The sequence below is a fragment of the Capricornis sumatraensis genome, chromosome 17 (assembly GCF_032405125.1).
Source record: "Capricornis sumatraensis isolate serow.1 chromosome 17, serow.2, whole genome shotgun sequence".
Classification (NCBI taxonomy): Eukaryota; Metazoa; Chordata; class Mammalia; order Artiodactyla; family Bovidae; genus Capricornis; species Capricornis sumatraensis.
The window spans coordinates 68,859,431-68,876,898 of NC_091085.1; the positions used below are offsets into that span (position 1 = coordinate 68,859,431).

General features: G+C 44.4%; 1 protein-coding gene and 1 pseudogene across 1 annotated transcript in view; both read left to right on the plus strand.

The window, feature by feature from the left end:
• LOC138094096 (claudin-6-like) lies at positions 1-647 on the plus strand (annotated as a pseudogene).
• A 14,944-nt stretch (positions 648-15,591) lies between these two features.
• The window catches only part of NAA25 (N-alpha-acetyltransferase 25, NatB auxiliary subunit), a 63,062-nt gene continuing 61,185 nt past the window's right edge, over positions 15,592-17,468 (plus strand). Inside the window, exon 1 of the mRNA XM_068989904.1 lies at positions 15,592-15,649. Coding sequence (XP_068846005.1) covers positions 15,592-15,649 — 58 coding nt within the window. The remainder of the gene's footprint in view (positions 15,650-17,468) is intronic.

Sequence of the window (17,468 nt, forward strand, 5' to 3'; positions counted from 1 at the left end):
ATGGCCTCCTCTGGTTTGCAAATACTGGAGATCATCCTGATGCTGCTTGGCTGGGTAAATGTCGTCATGTCCTGCACCCAACCCCTGTGGAAGGTAAACGTTTTCATCAGCAATGGCATTGTGGTGGCCCAGGTGGTGTGGGAGGGGCTTTGGATGTTCTGCGTGGATGCAGTGCGAGGTGTGCAACTTGCTGCTGGTGCTGCCCCAGGACCTGCAGGCTATCCGAACCCTCTGCATCATTTCTCTACCTGTGGTCCTGCTCGGCCTGCTGGTCTACCTCGTGGAACCAAGTGCACCCCCTGAATGGAGGACAAGAATTCCAAGGCATGTCTGGTGCTCATCTTCCAGATCATCTTTGTCATCTCAGCGGTCCTGACCCTGATCACCGGGTGCTGGACAGCCCACACCATCATCTGGAACTTATACAATGCCCTAGTGTCTGAGGCCCAAAAGCGGGAGCTGGGGGCTTCCATCTACCTGGACTAGGTGACTTCTGACCTATTGTTGCTGAGTTGGGGGCCACTGTCCTGCACCTGCCCTCCTGGGGTAGGGGGTCCTAAGGGCTCCAGTCATTATATGGCCTGATACTCACCATCAGCCCACACATTTGGGATTCTTCCAAGTGCCCCACTAAGAATTACATCTAATTCGAGTAGGGAAGTGGGGGTTCCTTTGACAGTGGAGCCCAAACCTTTGAGCTGGAGTCAAGGAGATGGTGATCCATGACAATTTTGGGGCTGTTTTTGCTTTTTATTGAGGGTGGGAGGGCAGTGGTTACTCCATTTGATAATCCACGTGGGCTCTGTTACTGGCGTTTCTCAGCTTTGAATGATGGAGCTAAAAAGGTGATGCTTCTGAGTTTCTGTATCACTCTCCACCCTGGACAACCCTATCTTAGAGGCCAGCCTGGAGCTTCGGGCCCCATGTGAAGGGTGCTTGCTGTCCAGGTGCTCTCATCCTGTCCCCTGCTGATGCTGGCAGCAGGGCCTCCTTAGGTGTGTGTCATCGCTGCAGTCCTGACCCTGATCACCGGGTGCTGGACAGCCCACACCATCATCTGGAACTTCTACAATGCTCTAGTGTCTGAGGCCCAAAAGCGGGAGCTGGGGGCTTCCATCTACCCTCCTTAGGTGTGACACACACGCCTTCCCTTAGTGGTCAAGCCTCTGGAACCCCCAGGGGCTCTTGAGCCTCAGAGAGCCTCCAGAAGGGCAGGTGACAAGTTACTGAAGACCCGCCTGCAGCCATGTCCTCTGATCTCTGGCTCCTGTACCCTGAGTCATGGCCCCCTGTACTGGCCCCTAACTCTCCTGTGCCCAGCCCCTGTGTACGTCTGCCCTGTCCTGCCCACACTCACCAGTTTTAGTGAATAAAGCATGTTTTGTTAAGTTAAAAAGAAAAAAAAAATAGATGGACTTCCGTGGTAGTCCAGTGCTTAAGACTCTGCCTTCCACTGCAAGGGCGTATAGGTTCCATCCTTGGTTGGGGAACTAAGATCTCGCATTCTACACAACTTTAACTTCTTACAAATGGGTTACTTTTATAAGCACACACACACACAAAGAATCAAAATTTCTCCCTCTTCTCCCGATCTGCACAAAATGTATTGATGAGAGAATCCTAAGTCAGACTTTTATACTTGCTGACTGCTTTGTATGCCTTGTTGGTTGAGTAATCTGGCATAATATAGTTTTCTTTTTTACCCTATTTTTCAGTTTTATTGAAGCATAATTTACAAACCCAGCAGCCATTTTAAGTGCACAGTACAGTTTTGACATCTGTAACTATGGCTACAATCAAGCTAGAGTTCCGATCATTCTTCTCCGTCTACACTGCTCACCCAGACCCTGGCAGCCCATGTGATGCTTTGTATACTTCAGAGTGAAATTCCATAGAAGTAGAATCACACAGTATGTCCACTTCTGTGTCCAGTCTCTTTCCCTCAGCATAATGTTTTTTGATGCTCACCTATGCTATTGATCATATCAATAATATATTCCCTTTCATTGCCTAGTAGCTTTCCGTTGAGCTTCTCCTGTGACTCAGTTAGTAAAAACTCCACCAGCAATGTGGAAGACCTGGATTTGATCTCTGGGTTGGGATGATCTCCTAGAAGAGGGCATGCCAACCCACTCCAGTATTCTTGCCTGGAGAATCCCCATGGAGAGGACCCTGATAGGGTGCAGTCCATGGGGTCACAAACAATCGGACATGACTGAGCAACTCAGCACAGCACTAGCTTTTCATTATATGAATATACCACAATTTGTGTTGATAGAATTGATTCCAGTTTTTCATTAATAAAGATAAAGCTGCTAGAAACATTCTGTACAAACCTTTTGGGAGGACCTATGTTGTTTTTTATAAATTTTTTTAATATTTACTTATTTGGCCACATAGTGTCTTTAGTTGTGGCATGTGGGATCTTAGTTCCCCAACCAGGGATGGAACCCCAACCACTTCCTTCATTGGGAGCTCAGAGTCTTAGCTAATGGATCATCAGGAAAGTCCAGGACATATGTTCTTATTTCTCTTGGATTAATACTAAGAAGTGGAACTGTTGGATCATATGGTAAGTTTATGTTTTAATTTTACAAGAAGCTGCCAAACTGTTTTCCCAAAATGACTGTACCATTTAACATTCCCCCCAGCAGAGTATGAGTTCCAGTTGTTCCACATACGCACCAACTTGATATAATTATGCTTTGAATAAATAAACAAAAGAATAGCATGCTCCTATCTCCTGGGAACAACTCACTTTCTTCCCCTGCATGGGTGACCCAGAAGTTCCTCTGAATTCAGAGTTTAAAATGGGAGGCATCATCCAGGGTACCAAGGAATAAAATAGAAATAATGACAAGCTCCAAGTTCACCTAACTCCCAGGGGTGTCTTACTTTTACTGGCCTGTGTCCAGCAGCAGAAATTTAAAAAAGTTTATCCAACATTTTATTGCTAACCAAAAGAGGCAGGTAGCGTGGGGTGATTTACAGCAACAGCAGAAAGGGTTTAGGTGAGACTTGTTTACTAGACAACAATCCGTAAAAGACGATTAGATGCAGTTCCTCTTCAGCTCAGTTCACTCACTCAGTCATGTCTGACTCTTTGCAACCCCATGGACTGCAGCCACGCCAGGCTTCCCTGTCCATCACAAAGTCCCGGAGCCTTGTTTACTAGGAGACAATCTGTAAAAGAGGATTAGATGCAGTTCCCCTTAGGCAGTATTTCTCCAACTACAGTTTAAGAAACTTCCTCCCACCGCCTCCCACCCACTTGTGCCAGGATCATTTGGGGGCTTGTTGAAGAACTGCAATATTTGATGCCAGACTACCCCTCATCTCTCATACGTGCAAACGCCACTCGGCTTTATAGATGCTGAATTTTGGGGAACAGGACCTGAACTTTTCGCTTCCTGGTTCAGGCAGATGCAGCACTGACCGGAGTGGAATTTTGTTAAAGCCCTTGGGATAGGTATTGCCTTGCTGGTCCTGGCTCTGCCAAACTCAAACTGTTGGATCACATGGTAAATCTATGTTTTAATTTTACAGGAAACTACCAAACTGTTTTCCCAAAGTGATTGTACCAGGATGGGGAAGTGGAGGTCCCTCTCTTCTAGCTAAAGCTGTCTGAGAAGCCAGAATGGACTTCCCCCACCCAAGCACTTGCCTGACTTTCCCAGTTCACAAACACTGTCCGCCTCCCCCATCCTCTACCCCTCTCAGCCTCAGCCCCAGCTCAGGGTTAGGGCTTTTTCTAGCAGAATGAAGCTTTTCCTTGTGTCTTCAGCAGGCACCCTCGCTCTTCCCTTCCTTGCACATGCACTTGGCAGTAGCTGTCTGGAGTCACATATTCCTGGCCTGGTGCCTCACCCAGACTCTGACACATAGAAGGCGCTCAATTCATACTTCCAGGATTACAGCAAGGTGTTCCTGATGGTCATCTCTGATCTGTAGAAGTTGCTGATTTTCTTTATGAGCTGCTTCATATGAAATGTTATAGTTTTATTTTTGTTTGGCCAAAATCAAATTTGTTTTCATTGAGTTGAATTCCGCTTTATTCTCAGCCATTCCATTTTCCCTTCCCTCAGGTCTTCCCCAGCTTCATCCATTTTCAGGTACCTGGTCCCACCTGTCTGCATGCTTAGTCTCTCTGATGCTTTTTCAGATACACTGAAGGGCAACTCTGCCACTGAGCAAGTCCCCAGACAACGGGGGACTATCTTAGCTAGTTTTGCTTTTTTTTTTTGCCACACAGCACAGCATGTGGGATCTTAGTTCCCTAGGGATCAAACCTGTGCCCACTGCAGTAGAGAAAATGGAGTCTTAACCTCTGGAATGCCAAGGAAGTCCCTCTGTTTGTTTTTCTTGAAGTATAATTGATTTACAATGTTGTGCCAATCTCTGCTGTATAGCAAAGTGACTCAGTTATACATATATATGCATTCTTTTCATTATGGTTTATCCCAGGAGATTGGATAGAGTTCTCTGTGCTATGCAATAGAAACTTTTTGTCAATGGGACAATATAGTTTTGATTTGTTTTAATTTGTATTGAGACAAATGACACAATAAAGTGCAGAAATCTTAAGGGTATAGTGCAGTGAATTTTTCATAACAGCTCTCCTGGGATATAATTCATGTATTAATACAATTCACTCAATTAAACTTTTAGTGGTGTTTAGTATATTCACAGAGTTGTGCAACCATCACCACAATTAATTTTAGAATATTTTTGCTACCTCAAAAGGAACTTTTGAGCTCATGAGTTGTCACTCTCTATTTCTCCCTTTTCTCCACTCTGGGCCTGGAAATCACTACTCTGTGCTGGACATTCATAGGAATGGAATCGGACAATATGTACATTGTTGTGACTGGCTTCTTTCACCTAGCATGATGTTTTTAAGATCTATTTATGTTGTAGCCTGGGTCAATGCTTCATTTTTTTTTCCTGCTGAATGATATTCTTTTATGATGGATATACCAATTCTGTTTTCCAATTGTCGGTCGATGGACGTGTGGGTTTGTTATGACCTGAATTATGTCCTTCAAAAATTAGGGAACTATACTCAAGAACCTATTAACAATGTATAATGTAATAACATATAAAGAATTTTAGAAAGAACACATTCACTAGTGGCTCAGTGATAAAGAATCCACTTGCCGATACAGGAGATGTAGATTTGATCCCTGGGACAGAAGATCCCCTGGGGAAGGAAATGGCAACCCACTCCAGTATCCTTGCCTGTAGAATCCCACGGCCAGAGGAGCCTGGGGGGCTACAGTCCATGGGGTCTCTAAAGAGTCGGACATGAACGAGCGACTGAACAACAATGAATACACATGTGTATATACATATATATCTATAACTGAATCACTTCGCTGTACACCGGAAACTAACACAACACTGTAAGTCATCTGTATTTCAATAAAATAAAAAATAAAATATTCACATGTTGAAGTCCTAATTTCAAGCACTTAAAAATGTGATTGTATTTGAAGACAGGGTCTTTAAAGAGGTAATTAAGTAAAATGAGGATGGGCCCTAATCCAACTGACTGGTTTCCTTAGAATAGGAGGAAATAGGGACACAGACACACAGAGAGAAAACTATGTTAGAATACAGGGAGGAAACAGTCAAGTAGAAGCCAGTGAGAGAGGCCTCAGAAGAAACCAACTCTGTTGACACTTTGATCTCTGTCTTCTAGCCTTCAGAATGATGAGAAAATATATTTCTATTTACGGCACATAGTCTATGGTACTTTGCTCCAGCAGCCCTGAAAGTGAAAGTGTTAGTCACTGAGTCGTGTCTAACTCTTTGCCACCCTACAGACTATAACCTGCCAGCCTCCTCTGTCCATGGAATTCTCCAGGCAAGAATACTGGAGTGGGGAGCCATGCCCTCCTCCAGGGGATCTTTCGACTGAAGCCAAGTCTCCCGCATTGCAGGCAGATTCTTTACTGTCTGAGCCACCAGGGAGCACCTAGCAAACGAATAAAGGGTTGTCTCCACCTGTTGGCTACAACGAATAACGCTGCTATGAACAACGTTTGGGATTTTGTTTTGTTTTGTTTTTTGTTCTTGGCCATGCCACATGGCATGTGGGATCTTAGTTCCCCAATCAGGGATGAAACCTACACCCTCTGCAGTGGAGGAGCAGAGTCTTAACCACTGGAACCGCCAGGGAAGTCCCTGAATATTTGTATACAGGTTTTTGGTGTAGACATATGTTCTCATTTTGCTAGGAGAAATTCTACCTAGAAGGGGAGTTTACACGATGAATTTTTACATATGTTTACATGCCTGTTACCACCACCTAGATCAAGAAATAGAATATTTCCAGCTCCAGTGGGTTCTTTTAGGCTCTTTCCCTATTTAACCCTATTCCCTATTCCTACAGGATAACCAGTCTTCTGACTTCTATCATTGTTTTGTGTTCTCACCACAAAAAAGAAATAATAATTTTGTGAGATGATAGAGGTATTAGCAATTGCTAAGGTGGTAATCATATTGCAATATATGAATGCATCAAATTAACATGTTTTATACCTTAAATTTATACAATATTTTATGTCAATTATAGCTCAGACAAATAAATAAAGAAGTTTTACCTGTTCCTGTATATCATGTAAATAACTTATTATATACTCTTCAGTGTCTGACTTATTTCATGCAATATTTGATTTTATATTTCATATTTCATGCAATATATTCACTCATGTTCTCACATATAGCCTTAGTTTGTTCATTATCATTTCTGCATAGCATCCCAAATAAATTTTGAGCATATCACAATTTATTAACCCATTCTACAGTTGATGAACATTTGGTTTGCTCCTATTTTGTTGAAGAATGAATTTCTAGTTCTTTGATTAGATATGACATTCATTTCAGTTAGATGTGCACTCAAGCGTGGAATTCCTGGGCAAGCCTGTAGGGTATGCATTTATCGGTTATATAAGTTCCAGCCATCCATGTATTCATAAATATCTCCACTTCTCATGAGTTGGTGATTCTCAAGTATTTATGGTTAGCCTTTGCTTCCCCACCCCCCCAACTAACCTCTTAATTTCCACCAATGAGTTTTGGGTTCTTTCTTCTTCTATCTCTCAATGATCCCAGGAGGTGGCCTATTAGTTGGTCACCTTATGATTACCTGGAGGTACTTAGACAATTGACAAGCTGGGAAGGGGAAATAAGGCCTTTGGCAGGGAGTAAAGGGGGAGGTTGCCATTTGGAATGACTTTTTTCCCCTTTGGCCATGCCACGGGGCTTGTGGGATCTTAGTTCCCTGACCAGGGATTGAACCTGGGCCCTCGGCAGTGAAAGCCGAGGGTCTTAACCACTGGATTACCAGGGAATTCCCAGGAGGTTGCTATTAGGGAGTCATCCTAGTGTCTGCTACAGGAAGTGCACTCATACACACCAACCCTGTCAGTGAAGGTAGAACTTTCAGGGTAGTCTTTAAAAAATCCTTTTTGTTTGATATTTTCCACATACTCACAGGTATATCCATCTATTACGGAAGAAACACTTGTGAACGCACTGGTAGAAAATAGTCTCCTAGTCAAGGCGCCAGGCCGTGAAACACGCTATTGGTATGCCCTTCAGGCTCCGAAATGTTTACATTATTCTGTCAATTCTGAAGCAGGTGGCTAGGAAACTGCTGACTTCTGGGGGCTCATACATACTCATAAGGAGAATGGACATTGGACCTGAGTCCCCAGGGCATGCTGGAAAATCGTCCAGAGCTCCTGGTTACTAGGCAGAGTTCCCAGAAGCTGCTGCTCTCTGCCCCCTGGCTTCCTCATCCCTTAGATGCTTCCACAGAGCCCTTCTAGATCCAGAGAAGGAGACACCAGGCTCACTTGCGTCATAACCTGATTTTCCAGAAAACTCACAGCTGTCTTGGCCCCATGCTGCCGAAGAAAGTACTTCCTGTTTCCCAGGGGGAAGAACCTTAGTGCATAGTCATTGTTTTCCTAAGGGTGGTTTGCTGGCTGGCAGAAGTAGTGTCATGGGGGAGGCGGGCGGGGTTGCTCGTTAAGATGCATTTTCAGGCCCACTTCACACCTACTAGATAAATAGGTAAACATTTCTGCGGCAGAGTCCCAGAATGTTCATTTTAGAAGTTGGTGGGTTCATTTTAGAATTTTAGAAGATTCTTGTGTACAATGAACTTGGAGAACCAAGTTCAATTACAGGAAAATTAACAACATAGATACATTCTTGAAACTATATCCAGTCCCAAGTACCTGCTTCCACCAGCTTGAAGAGCTTGCAGTTGTACCCACCTTCTCTTGTCCCTGCTAGGACTTTGAAAGCAGTTTCTGTCTGCTTTGACTTGTCAGGCTTTCCTTATCCTTCAAGACTTGGCTTTGATCTCACATATTACAACAAGCCTTTTAAGAACTCTGGGTAAGGTACCCCTCCTCTGGCCCCCACTGCCTCCTGTGATCACCAATCAGAGCCCCTAGAGAGCTACAGTATTGTTACTTGAGGAGGTGCCTGTCTATCCTCTCAAACTGAACCAGCTGCTCCAAGTCTGGGCTGACATTTTTTCATGGGCATGTCTGGCACCTAGCATATATAGTGCCCAGTAGGCACTATACAAATATTGAATAAAGGGAAGAATTATCTATTATAATTTGTGCTTTTTTGTGCTTATTTTAAAAAAACCTTGCTTACCCCATGTAACAAAGATATTCTTCTATGTTTTCTTCCAGAAGTCTTATTGTTTTACTTTTTACATTTCAGTCTGTGACCCATCTTGAATTAATATTTCTGTATGGTCTGAGGTTGGGGTAAAGGGCTTTTTGTTTCTTTGCCACACTTGGGCGTGAGGGATCTTAGTTCCCCAACCAGGGATTGAACCCTAGCACCCTGCAGTGGAAACACAGAGTCCCAGCACTGGACTGCCAGGAAAGTCCCACAGGTTTTTTGTTTGTTTGCTTTTAAGGTATATCCTGTTGCTCCATTTACTGGGGAGCGGGGACTTCACTCTTCCACTGAACTGGACTTGGGCCTTTGTCATAAATCCAAGGACATGTATCTGGACTCTCTATCCTACTCATCTATTTGTCGGTCTTAGGCCAATAGCACACTGTCTTAATGACTGCGGCTTTATGGTGTGTCTTGAAATCTCATCATGTAAGTCCTGCTACTCTGTTCCTCTTTTCTGAGATTTATTTGGCCACTATAGGTCTTTTGCATATAGATTTTAGAATCAGTTTGTGAGTTTTAATCTCTTATCCTTTATGCTTTATCTTCACCAGAGACCTGACCACACAGCAGCACTACTTCCTAGCAGCTCCTTTTTCCTAAATCAAAGACTGCCTTCTTGGCAGCTAGCAGCCATTTGCAGCTGACAAGGCTCTTCCCAGAGTTCAGCAACCCAGAGGCTGTATAGATCAAGTTCAGACTCAGAACACAGCTTCCAGTCAGCTCCGCAGAGCCCTTATTTGTGGCCCCAGCATTGACCTGCCCTTGAAAGGATCCTGCAGACTGTCCTGTGACTAGACAGAAATGCATATGGAAATGTAATATATGATAAAGATGGCATTGTGTGCTTTGTGAAAAAGATGGATTATTCAAAAAAGAATATATTTGAATCAGTTCTAATGAGGTGGATGAAACTGGAGCCGATTACACAGAGTGAAGTAAGCCAGAAAGAAAAACACCAATACAGTATACTAACGCATATATATGGAATTTAGAAAGATGGTAACGATAACCCTGTATGCGAGACAGCAAAAGAGGCACAGATGTATAGAACAGTCTTTCGGACTCTGTGGGAGAGGGAGAGGGTGGGATGATTTGGGAGAATGGCATTGAAACATGTATAATATTGTATAAGAAACGAATCGCCAGTCTAGGTTCAATGCAGGGTGCAGGATGCTTGGGGCTGGTGCACTGCGATGACCCAGAGGAATGGTGCTGGGGGGCAGGTGGGAGGGGGTTTCGGGATTGGGAACACGTGTACACTCGTGGCGGATTCATGATGATGTGTGGCAAAACCAATACAATATTGTAAACTAAATAATAATAATAAATCAATAAAAAGATGGATTATTCAATAAATAGGGTTTGGAGCAACAGGAAAAGATAAAATTGGAACCCTACCTCATTATTCATGCTGAGTAAAATTCCAAACAGGTCAAAGGTTTAAATGTTAAAAACAAAACCATAAGATTACTAGAACTCCTAAAGCAATTGAAAAAAAATACAGCAGTGGGGAAAAGGCTGCAAAAAAAGAAAACACTTCTTCACGGCAAACCACCCCCTCCCCATATCCCAGAAGTTAAAGGGAAAACAAAAGGCCTTCCCTGGTGGCTCAGTGGTAAAGAATCCCCCTGCCAGTGTAGGAAACATAGGTTCTGTCCCTATGTAGGTTCTGTCCCTACCCAGATGTTGTCAGGCAACTAAACCCCCTACGTCACAACTATTGAGCCCATGCTGTAGAGCCCCGGAGCTGCAACTGCTGAAGCCACGTGCTGAAGCCCACACACCCCAGAGTCCATGCTCCGTGGGAGAAGCCACTGCAATGAGAAGCCCATACACAGCAACTAGAAAGTCACCCCTCGCTCACCACAACTAAACAAAATCTCACGAGCAACAAAGACCCAGCACAGCCAAAGGTAAATACACTAAAAAAACATTATTTTGAAAGAAATAAAGTTATTAAAAGAATATGAAAACGTAGAAGGAAGGATACTGGCCAATAGCAGAATGCTGCTTATCGCTGAGGAGCCAGGGAGATGGGAAGATAAAGAAATGTACCTACAATATCAAGTCTATGCTTGTTAAAGGTAACATTTGTCAGACCTGTGTGATATGTATACATGATTATTATTCTCTCCAGCTTTAGATTTTGAAACATTTCATTATTGTTAAAGTTAGGAAGCATAGTTTATAGAGGAATATTATTAAGAGGATGTCAGTGTTCTCAACTTATATTAATGGCTGCACAACTTGGTAAAATGTAGTAAAACAGCATTGAATTGTGTTCTAGAAGTGAGGGAATTTTATAGTGTATAACTAACACCTCAATAAGAAGTTGAGCATAAATATTGCAAAGATATAAGGAATCCCTGGAGGCTCAGTGGCTGGGACTCAGTGCCTTCACTACTGGGGCCCGGGCTCAATCCCTGGTCAGGGAACTAAGACCCTGCTGTAGCCACGTGTTCCGGGAAACAAACTCACTCAGAAGACAATGCAGATAGTGGAGCGCAGTTTATTACACCACCGGGCACAGGGCAGAGTCTCCTCTTAGCCAAGGACCCTGACCAGCATTTGTGAAAATCTTTTATACCCCATGTGTACGTGTCTGAACCCACCATCCCAAATTCCTTGAGACTTACATAAACCAAGGAAAATACAATCCCAATAACCCCATCATTCATGTGCTATGTGCTCATGTGCTCAAACAGTCAAACAATTAGCCAATAATCAATAAACCCGAGGTTACACTCTGACAGATACAGAAAAATTTATGGCTTGTGTGGAGGAAGGGGTGATTAGTGTATGTTTTCTCTTAGGCGATGAGTAACCTAGATACGATCTTCAAGGTTCCCCTGTCTGGAGCGGGGCTTATCCTTCTGTTGTTTTCATAGGCACTAAACACGGAGTTCAGAGTCCATTGAAAAGCTGGCTGAGCATGATCAGCATGAACAGGCCTAGGATGGAGTCCAGGCCCTATGAATTGCTTCTTCAATCCCACAAGCCTTGTGGGCAAAAAAGAAAAAATATTTACAAAGATAACTGGGCTGCATGCGGCCTCTTACTTACACAACTAGGGATTGAACTCACATCTCCTAGAAATTGGGAATGCAGAATCTTAACCACTGGACCACCAGGAAATGTCCTCTGTTTTATTTTTAATTTTTTACAATTAAATTGAGATCTATCCCTTCTAATTTGAAAGAGGCCTGGACAATTTAGCATCCATATGCCACCTGGTGGACAGAATTGGAAGTACTAGAGTGAACAAAGGCTGCACCTCTGGGACTGAAAGCTGAAAGGGGCTCTCAGACCCATTCTCTCTTTTTCTGTTGGGAAAAATGAGGCCCAGGAGTATATCTTAAATTATTGGCCAAAACAAGACCATAACCCTCAACTCTTAACTCTTGGTTCTGTATTTTTCTGCCTTCATCTCTGTCTACCTTTAATTCTGTGCCTATTTGGTATTTTTGTCCTTCTTTATACTAAGCATTGAAGCGACTTAGCAGCAACAGCAGCATACTAAGCATTGCAGGAAATTCCAAGATATTCCTCGTGTGCCACAACTACTGAGCCAGTGAGCCACAGTTAAGTAAGCCCAAGCGCTTAGAGCTTGTGCTCCACCAGAGAAGTCACTGCAATGAGGAGCCCTCACATTGCAGCTTGAGAGTAGCTCCCACTTTCCACAATCAGAGGAAGACCTAGCGCAGCAATGAAGACCCAGTGCAGCCAAAAATAAAAATAAATACATTTTAAAAAGGTCGAGAAATCCATGAAAAATATGAATTGTGTCACTGTTCTGTTTATTCTGTGGAGGATAAGGATTAGGCATTGGATCAAGGTGGAAAAGAAAAGCAAAGGAAAATTAGAAAAGTTATCCAGTGGAGATGCTCACAACCACTACATCCAAGTAACGCACAGCCCCGCCCTGTGTCTACCAGCACGCCCCAGCTACCAGCACGACACACTGGTGTGCCTCACGGCTCCTGAGCGAGAGGGTTTCCTACCAGATCAAATCTGCCACCAAATAGGATAAGAACGAAGGGCTTAGCCCCCTGTTCTAAGTCAATATAATGGAAACCACCACTGAATGAACATCTGTTGTATACCAAGTATTTTCCCATAACATCAACTCTAAGGTACAGAGAGAAGGATAGGCTTTTGGCTCCCTTGGGGGGCATCTCATTTGATACCTGAAATTATTTAGGCCAAAGTATGTGAAAGGTGCCGCTCAGGGAGCAGGTAAGGACAGGCCTAGACTCAGGTGACTGCTTCAGTCTTAGGCTTTTGAGGACAAGGAGTAAGAAAAAGAAAAGAAAAAGGCTAATTCATCCTGCTTGTATGCCAAACAGGCTTTCAGGGTGGAGGGAGACATATTCTACGTAGCATGGTGACTCAAGGATCTAAAGGCCTCTCTTAGGTGGGTCCATAAGACTCCAGCCCTGCCAAGTTCAGGTAGCAGGGTGCCAAGCATCAGCATTCCTCTTGGGCCAGGCCAACAAAGGTAATCTAATAACATAGCTGAGTAACCACAGTCCTGGTCAGGAGCCTCCCTTTTAAGGTGCTGCAATTTTCCATTCTGGGAAATTCTTGAAACTCAGGTAACTCAACAGCTCTCTCCTTTGTGTCACAGATGAGCCCCAGGTCTCCTCCCTTCTCCCCCTCTCCAAGCCCAAGTCCAGCCCAGTCCTGCCTGGCCGCAGCACCTAAGAGCAAGCCTGGGATCAGCTTACTGGAGGCGCCTGACCTTCATTCTTGCTGGTTAACATGATTTGGGAAACATGGAGTTCTCCCTGGGATAGGGTTTAGCAAATAAATGTGTAGAACCCCTGTGCACCTGAAACTGATACAATCTTGTAAATCAAGTATTAAAAACTCTAAGTCACCTGGCTAAATGTGAATTTCAGATAAACAGTGAATATCATTTTAGTGTAAGGATGCCCCAAATATTGTACCATATTTGACCTGACAACTCTACCCTGGAGGTATCTGTTTATTCATTTATCCTGAGCGTATTCTAGAATAGCAATTGGCAAATGTTTTCTGTAAAGGGTCAGATAGTAAATTTATTTTAAGCTTCTGGGCCACAAGGTCTCTGTTGCAACTACTCAATTCTTCTGTTGTAGCACAAAAGCAACCACAGACAATGCATAAATGAATAGTTGGGTTCAATAAAATTTTACTTATAGACACTGACCTTTGAACTTTATATAACTTTCACGTTGTGAAATATTCTTCTTTTATTTTTCCCCAACCATTAAAAAATGTGAAAATCATTCTTGGCTCACAAACTGTACAAAAACAGTAATAAGGTAGATTTGGCCTATGGGTCATAATTTGCCTGCTTCTGATCTAAAAAAGGATAAAACTTTTGTCTGAATCCAAATCACAAGAGGATTTGTAAAGATACAAATCGCCGACCCTACTCCCAGAGCATTTGATCCAGTATGTCTGGAGCAGTGCCTAATAATCTTTCTAAGTTCCCAGGTGATGCTCAAACCCGTGTCCTCTGGAGTGGAATGGGCAGTGAGGTCCCCATCTAGTGTATTTTAAACTCTCCTCAGCTTTCGGAACTATTTTCTATGAGTATCATAGATCATATCTTCATTTGAGGGACTCTCTCTCCCCAACCATCCCCATTCTCACTAAGAATTTTTCTGTGTAATTGCTTCTGGAATTTTCTCTTTCAGCTAGAAGTCAGGACAGAATTGGGATGAGAGTTTCTAGTGCATTTGGTTTTTAAAAAGTAGTCACCTCCCCCCCCCCACCCCGGCCGCAAGTGCATTTAGGGACCTTTGTGGTGGTCCAGAGGTTAAGACTGTGCTTTTACTGCAGGGGTTCTATCCCTGGTTGGGAAAATAAGATTCCAAGTACTGCAGGGTGCGGCAGAAAATTTTAAAAAACAAACAATAAAAGCACTCTAAAATCTTTGATTTTGGAATAATTTTAGACTTAAAAAGAGAGTGAAAAGAGGATTAAGTTTTCATATACCCCTTAACCACTTAACATCTTGCATTACCATGGTACGTTCATCAAAATGAGAAACCAGCATTAGCAAAATACTATTAACTGAACTCTAGACTTTATTTGAATTTCAACTCTTTTTCCACTGATGCCCTTTGTTCTGTTCCAGGATCCCAAGGAAGATATCACATTATGTTTGGTTGTCTTGTCTCCTTAGGTATTGCTGGGCTGTAACGGCTTCTCAGTGTTGCCTTATTTTTCATGACCTTGACAGTCCTGAAGCCTACCGGTCAGGCATTTTGTAGAATGTCACTCGGTGCGATTTGTTTGATGGTTTCTTTGTAACTAGTCTGAGTTTATGGGTCTTCCAGAAAAAAATACTACACAAGGGAAGTTCCTTTCTCATCACCTCAAACTGGTAATGTTAACTTTGATCCCTAGGATGCTTCTTAGCAGGCTGAGCACCGAGGAGAGGGTGAAGGGACCTCGAACTTTTCTGGCACGTTTCTACTTGTCGCTCAGCACCCTTTTCCCCCTACTGTCCCCGGGGTCACCCTCCCACAAGAGTTTCCGGTTCCTCAACAGTGAATCAAAGGCAAGTCTAACTGGTCCTTCAGCACAGAGGAGAAACAGGATGAGCAGCAGCAGCCGAGCCCTGTCTTTAACCAAGTTTCTCCCCCACCCCTCCCCTCACTTTTCACCAGCAAAAGGGAGGAAAAGGAGCCACTGAAGCGACACACCTTGGGGGGCGGGGGGCGGGGATGCGGTTTGGGTGTCTGTGTTTTCCGCGCCGGCGCGTTCTGTCGCAACCCCGCGACCATCGCGATAGAAGCGCGAGATCGGCGCTGGCCCTTTAACAGCCCCTTCCCGGGGGCCTGCCCCGCGCGTGCGCACTGCGGTCCTGCGCTTGTCATCATGGCGACGCGGGGCCATGTGCAGGACCCTAACGACAGGCGCCTCCGACCCATTTACGGTGAGTGCCTGGGGCCAGTCTGGTCGCCAGCCGAATGCGCCGAGGGCTTCCGAAGCCGGGGCGAAGGCCCGGGAGGGGCGTTGAGGGGCCAGAAGCCGAGCCGGCGGGCACAGGGGGCGGGCCGCGCGGGCCTCTAGGCCTCAGCCACGGGCCTCGCGTAAGCGCCGGCCTGGCTTTCTCGAGCCCTGAGTTGGTGGCGGCGCGGCCACGGCGGCCGCAGGTCGGCAGAGCCGGCCTGACAGGCAGGCCCTGTGAGACACTACTCTCGCCGGGACCTCCGCTACCCGCAGGCTGCGTTGTCCGTCCGCAGGTGGAAGCTGGCTCCGGCATGAGGGTGGAACACCCCAGCGTGAGGGAAAATTCCCCACTAAAGACTTTTTACTTGAGGGAGCGGGGCCTAAAGGGTTGTCTGACTAACTGTGCTCGGGGCACAGGGAGAAACAGGTCCAGAGAAGGGAAGGGGCTGACGCAAGGTCAACCCATATCGAGTCAGGAGCAGGCCCGGATTTGAGGCTCCCAATACAGAGCCCTATGGTGGAGGAACAGCTGCTCTGGGCACACGTGGGAAGTGGGGGCGGCGGGGCGGGGGGGTCTTGGGTCCAAAATAGCCGTGAAGCGACTCCAATAGCTGGTGTCGGGGGGCATGCAGGGAGGGCTCTTCCTTCTTGTAGCTTCTCTGGTCTTTCCTTTGCAGCCTGCCTTCCGCGTGCTAAGTGGATCCCCTTTCATAACGCTTACCTCAACCCTCAGGCTTTAAGACCTTGGTGGCATTCTGCTCTTCCAGTTGGGAAAAATCACGTATTTGAGTAAGGGAGGAAAACCTCTTCAGTAATCGAGACGTTCTGTAATTGGAAAGTGGCCCCATTTGTATTTCCTTTCCCTTTAGATGCTTCTGTGGTCTTGGTCTAGTTCATAGTGAGGAAGACTTCAAGGTCAGTGGCTTTCCGAAAGGAGGCCTCGTGTTTATAGGGTAGATGTTACTTATATGGAGGCTGAGATGATTTAACTTTTTTGGATGGGGGTAACTTTATGTTTCTGGTACAACTGGTAGTGCTTTTTGTAATTTGTATAATGTTTTGCTCTTGAGTCTTATTTGATTCTAGCAACAGCTTTGTTGATAACACCAACAATAATAATTATTATTATTAACAGCAATAATGTGGATAGTCTGCTAATTATGTCAGTCACTCTCCTTGGCCTTTTATATTTATTATTGTTTGATCTTCACATTTTCTTCTGGGGTGGGTGGTTTTTCCCAGCTCCTTCTCCGTTCCTCTCCCCTTCTTCTTTCCACAGATGAGGAGACTGGGGGCTTTATTGATGTGTAATTCGTTTAAGGTCACTTACCTAACATGAAACTGGTATCTTAACCCCTGGGGACTGTCCCAGACTTTTTAACCACTGTGTTAGAAATCACCTTAGTTTGCACTGAAGACACTGATTTGCCAAAGGTCACAAAGGTGGAGAGTGGTAGATTTCCATTTTCCCAGGGCTGTAAAGTCCTGTGTATTCCAGTATCCGTTTTAAAGGGCAGAGATGAAGTATACAAGGGTGTCTTGAGGGTAAGTTCTGAATCCAGAGTTCACAGTGGGTAGCTCATCACTGCTTTATAGCAGCTGCCTGCAGACTTTTTCTTTTTTAAAGACTGAATATTTTTAAGAATAATTGGATTTCTAAAAATTGTTCTTGAGGACCAAAGAAAATGTCTTTGGTGCCCCATAAATTGCTTAGAATTAATGTTTTGAACTATCCAATAGGAAAACTAGTCCCTTTCACATTGTTAGACATCAGGCTATGTTAACCAGATATGTAGGTCATA